Source organism: Trichogramma pretiosum, unplaced genomic scaffold (assembly GCF_000599845.2).
Source record: "Trichogramma pretiosum strain Unisexual culture from Peru unplaced genomic scaffold, Tpre_2.0 scaffold15, whole genome shotgun sequence".
Lineage (NCBI taxonomy): Eukaryota > Metazoa > Arthropoda > Insecta > Hymenoptera > Trichogrammatidae > Trichogramma > Trichogramma pretiosum.
In genome coordinates, this window is record NW_019641686.1 from 1,165,251 (window position 1) to 1,181,044 (window position 15,794).

Consider the following 15,794-nt stretch of genomic DNA (forward strand, 5'->3'; position numbering starts at 1 on the left):
GGTCAAAATAAATCTCGTAAATGGTATAGGCTTGCATTAATTTAATTTTATCACATTGAAAGGGATATCAAAAACAGGATGCTAATGAAAAACTTCTATTTTTTTTTTAATTTCTATCAATTATTTTGCTGAAAAGTTCCATGTATATCTAAAACATTTTATATTTTTACCGTCATTAAAATTCCCTTGTATTTTTGTCAGACGTAAAAAAATAAGTGACCCTTATTAATTTCAGAGAAATGTTTACGTCAAATGCAAACTGAAATACCCATGTATTCGAGTATATCAACATAAAATTTTTTAAATACATACCTTCAAAATAATGTACACTTATGAAAAAGTGCAGGACTTCTACAGAAATGTAGCACTTCCCTACAGAATTCTACAGGAAATTATTACAAGGCTACCGTTATCAATAATGCGATACATTGGTCCTGAACTGCAATCATTATCATTATTATATATTATTTCTCTCTTTTGATCCGCTGATTTTAGAATTGTTTATTCTAAACAAATATTATTTAAACATAATGTAAATAATTCATAAAAAAAAATTACCTACCGACATAAATTTACAATATGAGTTAATTTCAATTAGTTCAAAGTTAACATTGTAAACGTTCATATTTAAATTAATTTTTTTAAAGTGTCAATTCCCATTCGAGACAAAAAATATTTTCGATATATCTCGAATTAAGAAAATGGCGACTACCTATCGTTCGATTTTTGGCAACGGTTTTTAGCTTAAGTAATGCTCTATGTGCGCCACACAGATTTAAATAAGTTGCAAATAAGTAATTCCAAATAGCTACAATTACGTTAAATTAAACGTCAGTCATGTTAATGCATTACCATCAATGGATGACAACAGAAAAGCTCCGTGAATTCAAAAATTATCAGACGCGCCTAACGCCATATTGATTATAGGGTTTACTCGTGTGTACTAGCGTGCAGAATAATCGTTAAAACTATAATTTCAAATTTCTCGTAGCAAGCGCACACTATAGCGTCGCTTTGCCCGCCACTTCTTCTGCAGAATCGCGTTGATTATGTTTTGAGCAAATATAAACATTCGAGTTGACTAAATCAATGGTAATTCCAGTGAAAGATTGTTATTTTAATTTGTTTATTCATTCAGTGAGAAATGTAAAACATTTAATTCACGTTGATTAAGTGATATTTTAAATTGCATTATTGTGTCAACTTATATTAACCTCCATTGAAGAGAATCAGTACAATTATTTACACTTTTTGATAACTGACTTTTTGAAGTGGTTTTGTCAATGAATTTAATTGTTTTAATGTGATAAGTTTAATTTTATTTAATAATTTATAGTGAATATGACTACTGAAAGTCAAGGAAGCTCCAGTGAGGCAATGGATGTTGATCCACCTCCTAAAGATGCAGAAGAAGAAGGAAAAGAAGAAAATAGCGATGAAGCAGGAGGTTGGAGAGTATCTGATGATATTTGTATTCCTCCACCACCAATGGTTTTCGGTGAATATGATACTAAAGGCCCAAGACTAATGATTGTGAAAATTGTTACAAAAAATTTCAAAAGTTATGCTGGAACCATTGAGATTGGACCTTTCCACAAGGTATGCGTGGTGTAAAATCATCAATTCATGTTCATATTAATAATCAATTACGTTTCAGTGCTTTTCTTCTATCGTTGGTCCCAATGGAAATGGAAAAAGTAATGCAATTGATTCTATGCTCTTTGTATTTGGTTATCGTGCAAATAAAATCAGAACAAAAAAAGTAGCTGAGCTTATACATAATTCAAATGAACATCCTCATTGCTCAAGTTGTTCAGTTTCTGTACATTTTCAACAAATTATTGATAAGGTATACCATCAAGACAAAAATAATAATTATGTATTGCAATACAAATTTTATAAGAATGATCTACCTTATTCTAGCCTGGACAAGATTACGATATCATTCCTAACAGTGAATTTTATATCTCAAGAACAGCATTCAAAGATAGTTCTTCTTATTATGAAATTAATGGCCGGAAAGCTCAATTTAAACAAATCACGAACCTTTTAAAATCTCATCACGTTGATTTGGATCATAATAGATTTTTGATCTTACAAGTAAATTGAAATTTGTCTTAAATTGAAATATTTTGTTTAATACTTGCTATGTAGTATATTTCTATATTTATTGTAAATTACTTCTAGGGAGAAGTAGAACAAATTGCCCTTATGAAACCCAAAGGCTTGACAGAAGGTGATACTGGTATGTTAGAGTTTTTGGAAGATATTATTGGAACTACTAGATATCGAGAACCCTTAGAAAAATTATTTGTCAGAGTAGAAGAGCTTTCTGAAATCCGTGAAGAGAAATTAAGACGTTTAAAAGTAGTTGAAAAAGCCAAAATAGACTTAGAAAAACCTATGCAAGAAGCTGTTCAATATTTAAAAGGGGAAAATTCTATAATAAAACTTCAACATCGATATTATCAAATCAAAAGGTAAAGTTGAGTTATAATGTTTTTTATAATGGTTTCAAAAAATTTTCTTGTAAATATTTTGATTGGACTTATTGTATTTATTAGGTATGAAATTGAAGAACAATTAGAGAAAGAAGAAGAGATTAAAAAAGAATTAGATGAAGACCATGGAAAATTGGTAGAAGAAATGAATAAAGTTCAAGCAGAACGTGATGAAAAGACAAACATTTTTAAAGAAAAATCTAAGAAATGGGAAAAATTACAAGTGAAGAAAGATGGACTGACTGCAGAGTTTGATGAAATTCGAAAAAAAGATGAAGCCCTTCATGCTGAATCTGTAGCAACAAATAAAAGAAGAAAAGATAACATGACCACTGTAAAAAATGTAAGTTAATCCTTTCATTTTATGCTCAAATATCATACATTTTAATTCTTATATCACATTATGAATTTTAGGAAAAAAGTAAATTAGAGGACTTAGAAAAAGTACCTGAAAAAAACCAAAAAGACATAGAAGAGTGTGAAAAACTTCAAGAAAAACAATTAGAAGACAAGGAAAAAGAAGAAGCTGCTCTTGTTACATTGATGAGTGGGCTTAAAGAAAAAACTGAACCTCTCATAGAAAAACGTGCTAGCTATGAGAAAAAATTGGTTCCGCAACGTAAAAATGTTGATGAAACAAAGTCTGCTTTGGACATAGCTAAATCGAAATTGAATTTATACACCTCAGAAGAACAAACAGAAAAAAATAAGTTGCAAGAACTACAAGAACATATGAAAACTACTAGTGAAAGATTAGTCAAATGCAAAAAGGAACTGGCTAGTATAGAACCCAAAATTCCAGTAACTGAAGAAGAATTGGAAGGTGCTAAAAAAAAACTTGAAGCATTGAAGGCCCGTGAAAGTGAAGCAAATGCACGTTTGCGAAATACCAGATTGAAATTCGATGAGCAAAAATCCGCTATGCAAGCGGGTAGATCGAGAAATCACATCTTGAATTCACTCATGAAAGAAAAAAGAGAAGGCAGGATACCAGGAATATTTGGTAGACTGGTAAAGTATCAATGATATTATAGAAAAATTTAAGCATTTATTTATTACTTCAATTATTATAAATTATACATTATGTTCATTTGTAATAATTTAGGGTGATCTTGGAGCAATTGACGCCAAATACGATGTAGCCATATCTACAGCTTGTGGTCCTTTGGATAATATAGTTGTTGATACAGTTAATACCGCTACTGAGTGCATTAAATTTTTGCGGGATAACGACATTGGTCGGGGTACCTTTATTGCCCTAGAAAAGCAACAACGTTTTGCTCGTCAATGTCAGGAAAAAATACGAACACCCGAAAATGTTCCCAGACTCTTCGATCTAATTCAAGTCGAAGATAAACGTTTATTACCTGCATTTTATTACGCCATACAAAACACACTTGTAGCCAATGACATTGATCAAGCGACGCGCATTGGTTACGGTGCTCAACGTTTCCGCGTTGTAACTTTAAAGGTATGATGAATTTATTTTTTGTTAAATTAGTTCAATTTTTCAATATTTTTTCCTACATTAATTTGCAGGGTGAAATGATTGAACTTTCTGGTACGATGAGTGGTGGTGGCCGTACTTCAGCCCGTGGACGAATGGGTCAAAAAGTAGCACGTAGCGAACCAACTGCTCAAGATATCGAAAAATTGCAGCGCGAGCTCGACCAAGTTTTCGAAGAGTATAATAATGTGAAAGCTCTTCAACCACCCTTGGAAGAAAAAATCCATTCCCTCAGCAATTCTTTAAAAGAAATGATAGTAAATAAAGATAAATGTAAAATCGAAGCTAATCAACTAAGTGTTGCTGAACCAAATTTACGTAAGCAGTTAAAGGAACAAGAGAAAAAAACTCAAGCAACAGTTTGCGATGCTAAAAAAGTTAAAGAACTCACAAAAATTGTGGAGGAGGCAGAAAAAAGATACAATGAAGCTCTTGAAGATTGTAAAGAATTAGAAAATGCAGTTAATCATATCAATCAAAAAATAGAGGAGATTTCTGGTGGACGGGTCAAAGAACAACAAAAGAAAATATCCAGTCTAACAAAAGCTATCGATAAAACCAAAGGTGAAATTTGCAGGTTGCAAGTTGCTATAAAAACAGCCGAACGTAACGCCAAGAAAGCTGAACAAAGGATTGAGACCCTTGAAACAGAAATTAAAAACTGCGAACAACGAATTCGTGAAATAATGAAAGAAAAAGCCGAATGTGAAAAAATGGGTTCAGACGTCATGAGTCAATTGAAAGAAATCAATAAAGAGCTAGCTGAACGGGATGAACTTGCAGTTGAATTAAAAAGTGAATTGGATAAATTACAATCTAGAGAGAGCAAGATGAAAGCTGTCAAAATAGATCTTGATCAAAAACTCAATGAAAAGAACAAAATTGTTAAAGAATTTCGTCAAAGAATTCCTGAACTTACAAGAGCCATGGATAATTTGAAACTTCAAGAAATTCCCAATGAAAACGAGGAAACTTTCAGCGAGTTTACCAAAGAGGAGTTAGCAGAATTAGATAGTAAAGTCGTTGCTCAGCAACTGCAAAAAGCTAAAGAAAAATTACCTAAAGAAATACCGAATATGCAGATAATTGATCAATTCAAAGCTCAGAATGAAGAATATCTTAGACGTTCGGAAAAATTACAAAAAATTACAGAAGAACGCAACAAAATGCGTGAAACTTATCAGGTTGCTGTGCGTAAGCGCATGCAAGAGTTCAATGCAGGATTCGGCCTCATTACTGGAAAACTTAAAGAAATGTACCGCATGATTACGCTAGGCGGTGATGCCGAGCTCGAACTCGTCGATTCGCTCGATCCTTTCAGTGAAGGTATCGTTTTTAGCGTTCGACCACCAAAAAAATCTTGGAAATACATTCAAAATCTCAGTGGTGGTGAAAAAACTCTGAGTTCGTTAGCTTTGGTGTTTGCTTTGCATCATTACAAACCGACACCAGTTTATTTTATGGACGAAATTGATGCTGCTCTAGATTTCAAAAATGTTTCAATTGTTGCTAGTTACATTAAAGAACGTACGAAAAATGCACAGTTCATTGTCATATCTCACCGATCTGACATGTTTGAGCTAGCAGATTATCTTGTAGGCATCTACAAGATATTCAATAGTAGTAAATGCGCGGTAGTAGATGTAAAAAAATTTAATAAGAAAATCGGAATCACGGAAGCAACTTATCAAAATCAACAAGTCAAGCCACAGTCATTCATGTCACAACCATGTCCAGTTGCTCCGAGTTTTTCTCAAATGATGTCTGATACTAGGACAGAAACTATAACCAGGCCAGTCATTCCTGCTACCTGTCCCGAAAATATTAATAGAGACAGAGAAATAAATAAAGACGACGCTAATCGAGAAAACGATGCAAACCGAGAAAACGAGAATGAAAATACTTTCGACTTAAGGTGTGTTTGACTTACATTACTTAACATGTATATAATTTAAATTAGATTATATGTATAATGTGATTTTACAGACTTGGGGATATAAGCTTGCCTTGTACGCCACTAAAAACACCCTTGAAGACGCCGCCTGTAACGAAAAAGCGTAAGGCTGAAGCAACTCCAACACCTAAGAGAGAAAAGAACGCAAGACGTAATGTACAAAGTGAATTAGACAAAATCGCAGAAATGGACAGTTCTCAAAGGTCACCGTTAAGTTCACAAGAAGACGATAGCATGACAACACCTAGACGAACATCAAGAGTTAGAAAAGTTAAAGTGCCAGTAGATCTAGGAGCTGATGATCTTGTATCATCGTCACGTAAACGACGCAAGCAATGAAAATAAAGTTAAAAATGCTGTAAGAGACTTGAAAGTGTTTAGGGCAATATTTTTTTTACAAATAGTCGTCGCACTTCTTGAATTGTGGGACAATCTATCTCAAGTGCAAATTGTATATAAGATTAAAGTTCATTTCGAGATGTTGCATGATTATTTAAAAAAAATCAGATTATAATAGAAGTATATATTTTTAAAATTTAAATATTTAAGATTAATTTAACAAAATTTATGAATCTGGAACATGTCATGTTAAAAATGAAAATTTATATACAAAGTACATTTTCATTCAAAATTTACATGTTTTGTGCACATAAATCTAAGTCCATTTTTTTTTATTTTTATACCAGGTTTTTTAAATAAAAATCGAAACAGAAAAACAATAACACAGCCTTAATGAATGGGGCGTTAATTATTAATGTTTCGTGATTGTATAGGAACGATAACGTAGTAGAAAATTAACTGTATACTGAAATTAATTAAGAATATTGAATATATATTTAAAACTGTAAGTTTAAATATTTAAGTGAAAAAATGATCTTTATTGTAGAATAATATTGTTTTCGAAGTGAATAAATAATTTTACATCAAATGCGATATGTTCATTCAAATAAAAATGTTTCGTTCCCAAAATGATTGAGAGGGGATTGATTCTGAACGCTGCCAAAGTCTTCTGCTAAATTGAGTTCGGGTACTGGACGCTTGAATCAATCCGATAATCTTCGGCAGTGGAGAATCAAGTTACTTAGCGTCTTTAATTTTGGTAAGCGTTAAAAAATGTTTTCCGATGATATTTTTCAAATTTTCTTTATAATAGAATCAAAAGAGCACAATAATTATATTAAAAAAGTGTATAAATACTCGCAAAATTGTGTTATATGCTAAGGTTTATCTGATTTGCTTGGATGAATAGACAACAGATAAAGTTGTGACGCGATGACGAGGTTTTACCCTCCACTGAAACAGCGGGACATTCAAAATTTGTTCAAATTAACTTGCAGATTAATCGTGGTGCCATGAGCTTGAAACTCTACCATGATTTGCTATCACAGCCAGCTCGAGCACTTTACATATTCTTGAAACAGACTGGAACACCCTTCGAGTCTGTGTTTGTGAATCTGATGAAAGGTGAACATTTGAAGCCAGGTTTTGCCAAATTGAATGCCTTTAAACAGATTCCTATAATCGAGCACGATGGATTCGTTTTGACCGAGAGGTAATTTATTGATAACTAGCTCAATGCAATTATTTAATCTTCTTAGCATGAAATCTGTTTTTTTATTCTTGCAGCGTTGCCATTCTGCGTTATTTGTGTCGGGAATTTAAGGTAGACGATCATTGGTACCCGAAAGAATCCAAAGCACAAGCTAGAGTGGACGAATTTCTCGAGTGGCAACACATGGGTCTGAGACTTCATTTAGTCTCTTACGTTCGCACCAAGGTAAATCGAAACCATCAATTGTTTCACAGTACGTGATTGAAAAACAAAATCTCAATTTTTCAGTCAATTATACCATTGATAACGAAAAAACCAGCTCGTCCTGAGGAATTAAAAAGATTAGAAGGGCCCGTGGCTTCCAGTTTGGATGATTTAAATAACATCTGGTTGAAGGACAATAAGCCTTTTTTAGTTTCTAACAAGATTACCGTTGCCGATATAATCGGAGCTTGCGAGGTCGAACAACTCAGTAAGTTGCGACACAAATGCGTAGATTAAATTTGCTTGTTACTATACTGACGTAATATTTTGCTTGAAGGATTCGCTGGTTTCGATGCTAGAAAGGGACGCCCGCAACTGACCGAATGGCTCGATCGTGTGGCGAAAGCAACCTCTCCTCACTACCAAGAAGCTCATGAAAAAATCATCCAGCTTTCACCTAAAATGTAGAAGTTCGATATTGTTTTTTTTATAATAAATGTTGGCTGCTTTGAAATAGAATCGAATTATGTAATGAGCAACCTGTCACGATGACTAATGAAAATAATTCCACGCATGCAGAGGCATACACGAGTTAAGAATAATTGAGATTTTCGCAGATGCACGATCTAACATTTTTGATGGATCTCTCAGTAGGAAACTATCATTCTAAACGTTGAGACGATACCGATCGCGATCAAACCATGGCATTGAAATTTTACTACGATCTGCTCTCGGCACCTTGTCGAATGGTTTACATTTTTTTGCGAGTCAACGGTATACCCTTCGAATCGCGCACCTATCAGCTGGTGAAGCGCGAACACGACAACGCCGAGTTCGAAAAAATCAACGTCTTCAAAAAGGTGCCAGCCATCGCGCACGACGGCTTCAATGTCATGGAGAGTGTCGCGATCTTGCGCTACCTTTGCCGAGAATTCAAAGTTGCCGATCACTGGTATCCCCGGGAGGACTCGAGGGCCCAGGCTCGCGTCGACGAGTATCTCGAGTGGCAGCACTTGAACGTGAGGAAGCCTTTGGTCGCCTACTTGATCGCCAAGGCCATCTTGCCGATGCGTACCGGCCAGCAATCGCCACCCGAGGAATTGGAACGATTGATGAAGGACATGGATGCCTGTCTGGATCAAATTGAAAATATTTGGCTCAGGGATGGCGCGATTTTTTTGACAGGACGAGAGATCAGCATCGCCGACATTGTTGGCGCTTGCGAAATCGAACATCCTCGTGAGTTTTTCCTATGACAATATTTTCTGCGCGTCGTACGCGATACATTTCTGAATATAAAGAGAAAAAAATGCTCATCTTATTATAGGTATGGTCGGCTACGATCCGCGAAAAGGACGGCCGAAACTCAGTGCTTGGCTGGATCGCGTCGCCAAAGCTACTTCGCCGCACTACGAGGACGCCCTGGTGAGACTGGAAAAAGTCGTCGTCAAGAAGAGCTTCGATATCGACTAAAACTTGTCGCGTGATTACAACGAGAAATATATTCATATAACCTGTCGAACAGATGGTTTTTTGTGTCAAGCAAATATTGGTAGATAACGTCATTCGGTACAAAAGATGCTGCATCATATTACAAATTATGCCATTGCGCTGCAATTGCAAAGTACACACCTCGCGTGACGGTTGCGCGCGCATGCAGCTGCCGGCTTATGACTTGTTTGTAGTCGCAAACTTACATGCGCAAATGTGCGCTGCAATGGTGACAGTAGGTGGGATTATCGTGCACTTAATGTTTTCTTGCCGATAAAGCGTTATAGACTCTTTAGTCTCGGTGCAAAATTGACGGAAAAAACACTGGCCATCGACCACGCTTCACCTTGTATTTATTTTTTCGCCCAGAGATATTGAATTTCCTTCTGAAAGTAAGTCTTTGGAGATCAACAATTAAACTGTATATTAGGTGCTTTTAATTTATTTTGCGTTCAATAGGCTTCATTTTTATGTTTATAAACTGCGTTTCTAATGTGCTTGAGACCATGAGCCCATTATAGACGTATATGTTTAACACATACTCAAACGTATTCTTGTAAAACTCTAATTATTTGGCACATTAAAGTGAACAATACATACTATCTTCGTTTAATTTGATGATTATTTTTATTTTTTGCTATGTACTACCCCCTTCACGTAAATCAGGGTCTATAATACATGTTTCGATGTATGATTTTTTACACCTGCCAAATTAGCACTCATGCTCGATGCACTTACGTGTATGTGTGTGCGTAGATACGTATGTAAATGGCAAAATAGTAGCCGACGCTTTAGCTGCGAAAGCGCGCCAAATTCAAAAAGGAAACTAACGAAATAATTATACCGTGAACTGTCATGTATATTGTGCAGCTTTCAACGTCAGGTCGTTAATAATTTCTCGACCGACAGGATGAGCTTAACGCTGTATTACGATCTGTTGTCGCAACCATCGAGGGCACTGTACATCTTTTTTAAAACGGTGGGCATTGACTTCGAGCCGAAGGTTCTGCACCTAGGCCGAGGCGATCAATTGTTGCCGAGTTTTCGCAAAGTCAACCCGTTTCACAAAGTACCCGTTATCGTTCACGACGGATTCGTGCTGACCGAGAGGTAAGTGGCGATTTTGTTATTGACAATATTTTATCATGAGCCGCGCAAATGATTAATAATTGAGAGATTGCGAAGAAAAATATTATAATCAACGTCTCTTTATTGTTTCTTATTCTCGCGCAGTGTAGCGATCGCGCGATATATCTGCCGCGAATACAATCTGCCTGATCACTGGTATCCGAAAGATTGCCGAGCTCAGGCCAAAGTCGACGAGTATCTGGAATGGCAGCATCTCAATACGAGATTACATTGTAATTCGTATTATTATCTCAAGGTATATATTAACTTTTTTTATTTTGAACGACCAATATAATATATTTCTGTACACGCGATTGGCTTTGCCTAGGTTTTGATGCGCAGATTCGAGGCCAGAGAACCAACAAAATCTGAACTCGAGCAGCATCTCCAACGTATGGAAATCTGTTTGGATCAGATCGAGAATATCTGGCTCAAAGACAAATCGTTTTTGATCGGCGACGAAATCAGCATCGCCGATATATTCGGAGCGTGCGAAATTGAACACGCTCGTGAGTTTTTTTATTCATATACAAATTCCAATTAAAAACATTCACCAAACGACTTGAATTTCATTATGTCTTTTGTACAGGAATGGCAGAATTCGATCCACGTAAAAATCGACCAAAATTATCCGCCTGGCTCGATAGAGTCATTCAGGTAACGTCGCCCCATTACAACGAGGCCCACGCAATTGTCGATAAATTGATCGTCAGAAACAGAGAGAAAGCGAAACTATTCGAACAGTCTCTGAAAGTCAAGAGTCGATTGTAAAGTTTCTATTTTTTTTGTTAGTTTAACTAATTGGTTTGAATTTTACTGTATTAGCGCCAGTGCCATCGATTTTGTATATTTTCAGTTTAATAAAATTATAACTTCAATGCAATCATAGTGATTTTTTTACATCATTCAATCTAACGCTTTTTTTCCTTATTTACAAAAATATCAAACTTAATCGCCGTAATAAAAATGTATAACATTCTGCAGTTACGACATCATGGTTTTGAAGCTGTACTTTGATTTTTTATCTCAACCTTCGAGAGCCTTGTATATATTCTTCAAAAAATGTAATATTCCTTTTGAATCGCACATTGTCAATATATCTCGAGGTGAAAATCGGTCCGAGGAATACGAGGAGATACATCCTTTTGGCAAAGTACCCTCCATTGAACATGATGGATTCAAGCTTATCGAAAGGTGCTGATTTTATGCCAAAATTTTAAAATTAGCTGAAGCTTAATTATTTAATTCTTATTTATTTTCAAAGTGTTGGGATAGCTCGATACGTAGCCCGAGAATTTAAAGTTGCCGAACACTGGTATCCAACAAAGTCCCGAGAACAAGCTAAAGTCGATGAATACTTGGAATGGCAGCATTTAAATACGCGTGTCATCTGTTCGCGACTTTTTTTGGCGAATGTAAGTTCATAAATAGTTATCGCTCATTGTAATTATATCTCAAACAATCCATGCCTTTAAAGGTGCTGTTTCCAATGATGCGACAAAAAGCTGCCCATCCTGAACGTGCCAAGGAATGCGCGTCCGGCGTTACTGCCTGCTTGGATCAATTTGAAAACCTTTGGCTGAAAGATAAAAATTTTCTCATGGGAAATGAAATCAGCGTCGCTGACTTATTCGCAGCTTGCGAAATCGAACAAATACGTAAGGATAATAATGTTTTTCTTTATTCACGCATCCGGATTTAAGCACGTATATTAACATCACAATCATAGATACATATATAATTAACGCGATTTACAAATTAAACGCTATACAAATATCCAAAATGATACAATTGCAGTCCATTCAATCAATATTTAGAAAATAATAGAAAAAAATTAACGTTCTCAACTTAAAATATAGTTTTGATTCTTTACAACTAAAGTATAAAAGACAGGGTATATAAAAGCAACTTATAAATATATATGACAATAATGACGAAAATGACAACAATGGAATTATAACAATAGTAAATAATTTTAAAAAAATCATGTTTTCATTTTCAAGGAATGGCGGGTTTAGAGCCGCGTCAAGGCAGGCCTAAGTTAAAAGGTTGGTTCGATCGAGTCGAACAAGCTTCAGGGCCGCATTACGCCGAAGCTCATAAGTACGTGGACGACGTTGTCAAAAGGATCGCAGGTCGGCCAGCACATACGTGCGACATAAATGAAATATTTCCCTGATCTGGAGTAATATTTATTATTCTTTGATTATTGATACATTGTTGATAAATACTTCGCTTGTATTTATTTATGGTGGTTTATATAAAATGATATATATTTTTAAAGCAGTATTGCTTATAATTTTTTCTACACCATTACACGTATTTCTACAGTCCAAATCCAACTTTTGAAACATAAAACATGACGTTTTGCACTGCGTAAAAATCTATGGATACACATCAATCACATTTATTCATACTTTCAAGGTAAAAGTTGAATGTCTCATATCTCAATCACGATATAGATTTTTAACATCTCATCGAAATGATGTCAACTTTTAAGATTTGCAGTATTTTATTTGACAAAAATACAATGCTAAAATGAACTACTTATAGTAATATGAAAAAGTTTTTGAATTATTAAACTTTTTACTTTTTTTAAGTACAAAAATAAAAACGTTTTTCTAAAGTTAATAGCTTATTTTAAATAATGTACACTCAGTCAAAACTTTGGTTACATCGACCAACAAAATATATTCAAATCGAATGTATAGCTCCTTTTATCATTGATCTATCTAATACTTTCAGAGATAGCATCGTTAGATATATTATTACAAAATTAATCGACTTTGGTATCGTACAAAATTATAATATTTCAAAAAAATTTAATCACTATTTTGGATTTAATTTTGAATTTCTTATTTAGGTTATTGAGATAACAAAACATTTCAATTGTTTTCTGGCCTATTAAAAAGTAACAGAAATCTGCAAGAGATCATTTTTTATTGACAATCGATTATCCTCAATTTCTTTGCTCATAGCTTCAATTATCAAGAAAAAATCGCAATTTTATTTGAATCCATTACATATTTTGAGTTTTAAAAGTTATATGAAGCATAACTATTAAACAGTAACTATTGAAGTTGAACATATGGTTATTGAAATGTTTAATATTAACAGCAATTTGCTACAGTAAATTCCGAAGGAGAGATAAAGAGAAGAACACTTACATAATAGTTCAATTCTTTAAGTTATTCAAGTGAATGTTCTTTTCTGAAGGAAAAAAAATATTGACTAGTAAACGCATAGCATTTCTTTGATAGCGTACGCGATTCAATCGACCTTCTTTAACTTTGGCATTATTTTTCGACACTGTGTAACGTGAACCGACCAGTGCTGCTTTTGACATACTTCATTGCAGTATGCCACGCTTTCACAGCCTAAACATTCGAATTTAGCTCCTTCAACGTTACAATAAAAACATCTAAAAAAAGAAGATGATCGGTGAGCTTCAATCAAACTAGGAGTTGGACTTTGTTTATCGTAATTTGAAATATTTCCTTCTGTCGCAGCTGAATTGACGACAGTTGAGGAAACATAGTTTCGGCTCAAAGAATTTTGTGTTGGAATTTGAGTGCTTGAAGAGTATAATGATGAATGGCTTGACGATGTTGATCCTGTTAAAAATGAATTTAGTGACTAATTTCATCAAAATTGTTTATCATAAAAATGATGCACATAAATTTTTTACTAACCCATGGGTTGAGCAGTACTGCTGATACTGCTCCTTGAGCTGTTAGCATAGATGACATTGCTTTCTGGAGTTTTAAAAATTCCTGACGATACGTCGACTTTGACTTGCTGTTTTTGTTGACTTTGCTGCTGTTGCTGTATTCTCTGCTCTGCAAAATTTGGCGCAGCGAGTAATCTACCTAAACGTTGATCTGCTAAATCGTTGTTCCAACGCTGCTGCTGATAATATCGCTGTTTGTCCAAAATCATAGCAGTGGAGACTTGGTTGATGTCATTATTTGTAGCACTGTTATTACTTGCACTATTGCTTCCGAGAGGAATGAGAGGTGGAACACGAGGAGTCGAAGAGGTGGATGCCGGGGTAGAAGTGGACGAAGTCGACGAAGCCGGCGAAGACTCGAGACTCGATGGTAAAAGATTTCCATAGACCGTTGTCGGATGAGGATGGTACGGATAAAGATTATTATAACTCATTATTGGAGTCCCTCTATTTTTACCAGAGTAAATTGCGGACTAAAAATAAATACATTTTACTATAAAAAGATCATTAACTATTTTGAAAAAGTGGCAAAAAACTATTTTACTCCAAGTTTTGATGAATAATTTGGAATATTGGTAGGTTGGCGTCGGTACAAGCCACTTGACGTGGCTAGCCCTGAGGTCTGTTGTTGTTGTTGTTGGTGTTGGTGTTGGTGTTGTTGTTGTTGTTGATGTTGTTGTTGTTGTTGTTGTTGTTGTTGTTGTTGTTGTTGTTGATGTTGATGTTGATGTTGCTGTTGTTGATGATAAGATGCAGCTCGAGCTTGTTGTTGTTCAGCTGCGACGACAGCCCAATGCCCAGCTGGAGTATTGGCAAAATTGTTATTCACCAAATCTACGGGCCCACCTTTATAGATTCCTCCAGTTGTCTGCTAAAAATAACAATGACATATTTATTATTTGCTCCATATTGTAGAGCGTAGAAATATCTTACTTGGAAATAAGACTGTCGATTATCTGGTAATACGATTGATCCATTTTTTCTTATGTCTGAATTCTTTTTTGACATCTCAATTACCGCCCAATGATTCAAATTTACAAAAGGATCGGGTATTACTCTGGATGATGTCGATGATTCATGCGACATCGAATTTTGATGATGATGTTGTAGTAGTTGTGTTTTTGATGATTGTAACGATCGTTTGGCCGCTTCGTGTCTCAACTGTCAAACGTTAAACATTTTTAAACCATCAATAAATACGTACATAGACAATAAAAAAAGTATTACGTTGAAATTTAGCGTATGACGTTGGGCATTAAAACTATTGTTAATTTAATGCAAAAACGTCGAATTTACCTGTTGTTCAGACTCGTGGGCTCTATGGACATTCATGACGAATTCGCTTGACATTTGTTGCTGGTACTCCTGCAAAGGGCGTGCAGTTTTGGTTTGCGCTTGCTGCTGTTGGTCCATAATTTTGTAATCAACGACGCGATGAACTAGTGGCTCGTTTATTAGTTGCTGTTGCTGCTGCGAATGGATCTCGTTATGCGGATAAACCATGATTGCTGGACTCCAAAGCCCGACATCCGACGATGAGACAGGGTATCTTAGAGTTGGATTGTTCATGCTGTTATGCATACGTTGAAGCTGCAGATTATTGAGCATAGTTTTGTTGTACGGTGCATGAGTTTGCATGTACCCCGAGGTTGGCCATTGAGACATCGGTGGAGCCGCTGGATCATTGACTGTAGACAAACAATTTACCAACGTGAAATATCATGAGA

General features: G+C 35.2%; 6 protein-coding genes across 7 annotated transcripts; 5 read left to right on the top strand and 1 right to left on the bottom strand.

Annotated features, from left to right (window-relative positions):
* The first annotated feature begins 829 nt into the window (after nt 1-829).
* LOC106650212 (structural maintenance of chromosomes protein 4) lies at nt 830-6,524 on the top strand. Its single transcript, XM_014368125.2, has 10 exons — nt 830-1,092; nt 1,337-1,599; nt 1,658-1,849; nt 1,924-2,100; nt 2,188-2,480; nt 2,565-2,844; nt 2,916-3,512; nt 3,607-3,972; nt 4,041-5,923; nt 5,995-6,524. The coding sequence occupies exons 2-10, from the start codon at nt 1,342-1,344 to the stop codon at nt 6,299-6,301; spliced, it is 4,353 nt and encodes a 1,450-aa protein (XP_014223611.1). The 5' UTR covers nt 830-1,092; nt 1,337-1,341; the 3' UTR covers nt 6,302-6,524.
* Nucleotides 6,525-6,893: 369 nt separating this feature from the next.
* LOC106650150 (glutathione S-transferase theta-1-like) lies at nt 6,894-8,254 on the top strand. The gene is made up of 5 exons (XM_014368010.2): nt 6,894-7,061; nt 7,300-7,514; nt 7,589-7,739; nt 7,803-7,986; nt 8,056-8,254. Exons 2-5 carry the CDS (start codon nt 7,315-7,317, stop codon nt 8,184-8,186), a joined length of 666 nt encoding a protein of 221 aa, XP_014223496.1. The 5' UTR covers nt 6,894-7,061; nt 7,300-7,314; the 3' UTR covers nt 8,187-8,254.
* Nucleotides 8,255-8,398: 144 nt separating this feature from the next.
* LOC106650149 (glutathione S-transferase theta-3-like) lies at nt 8,399-9,822 on the top strand. Its single transcript, XM_014368009.2, has 2 exons — nt 8,399-8,957; nt 9,046-9,822. The coding sequence occupies exons 1-2, from the start codon at nt 8,420-8,422 to the stop codon at nt 9,189-9,191; spliced, it is 684 nt and encodes a 227-aa protein (XP_014223495.1). The 5' UTR covers nt 8,399-8,419; the 3' UTR covers nt 9,192-9,822.
* On the top strand, nt 9,513-11,202 carry LOC106650146 (glutathione S-transferase theta-1-like). Of its 2 annotated transcripts, none has more exons than XM_014368006.2 (5): nt 9,513-9,601; nt 10,080-10,319; nt 10,443-10,593; nt 10,666-10,846; nt 10,927-11,202. In XM_014368006.2, exons 2-5 carry the CDS (start codon nt 10,120-10,122, stop codon nt 11,106-11,108), a joined length of 714 nt encoding a protein of 237 aa, XP_014223492.1. In that variant the 5' UTR covers nt 9,513-9,601; nt 10,080-10,119; the 3' UTR covers nt 11,109-11,202. The 2 variants fall into 2 exon arrangements, with proteins under 2 accessions (XP_014223492.1, XP_014223493.1); XM_014368007.2 differs by having other exon boundaries at nt 9,518-9,601; nt 10,119-10,319.
* On the top strand, nt 9,513-12,623 carry LOC106650147 (glutathione S-transferase theta-1-like). The gene is made up of 5 exons (XM_014368008.1): nt 9,513-9,601; nt 11,322-11,531; nt 11,602-11,752; nt 11,815-11,995; nt 12,341-12,623. The coding sequence occupies exons 2-5, from the start codon at nt 11,332-11,334 to the stop codon at nt 12,514-12,516; spliced, it is 708 nt and encodes a 235-aa protein (XP_014223494.1). The 5' UTR covers nt 9,513-9,601; nt 11,322-11,331; the 3' UTR covers nt 12,517-12,623.
* Nucleotides 12,624-12,724: 101 nt separating this feature from the next.
* LOC106649925 (putative protein TPRXL) lies at nt 12,725-14,763 on the bottom strand. Its single transcript, XM_023461196.1, has 3 exons — nt 14,612-14,763; nt 14,030-14,540; nt 12,725-13,951 (listed from the first exon to the last, which is right to left on the bottom strand). Exons 2-3 carry the CDS (start codon nt 14,499-14,501, stop codon nt 13,608-13,610), a joined length of 816 nt encoding a protein of 271 aa, XP_023316964.1. The 5' UTR covers nt 14,502-14,540; nt 14,612-14,763; the 3' UTR covers nt 12,725-13,607.
* Between the last annotated feature and the right edge of the window lie 1,031 nt (nt 14,764-15,794).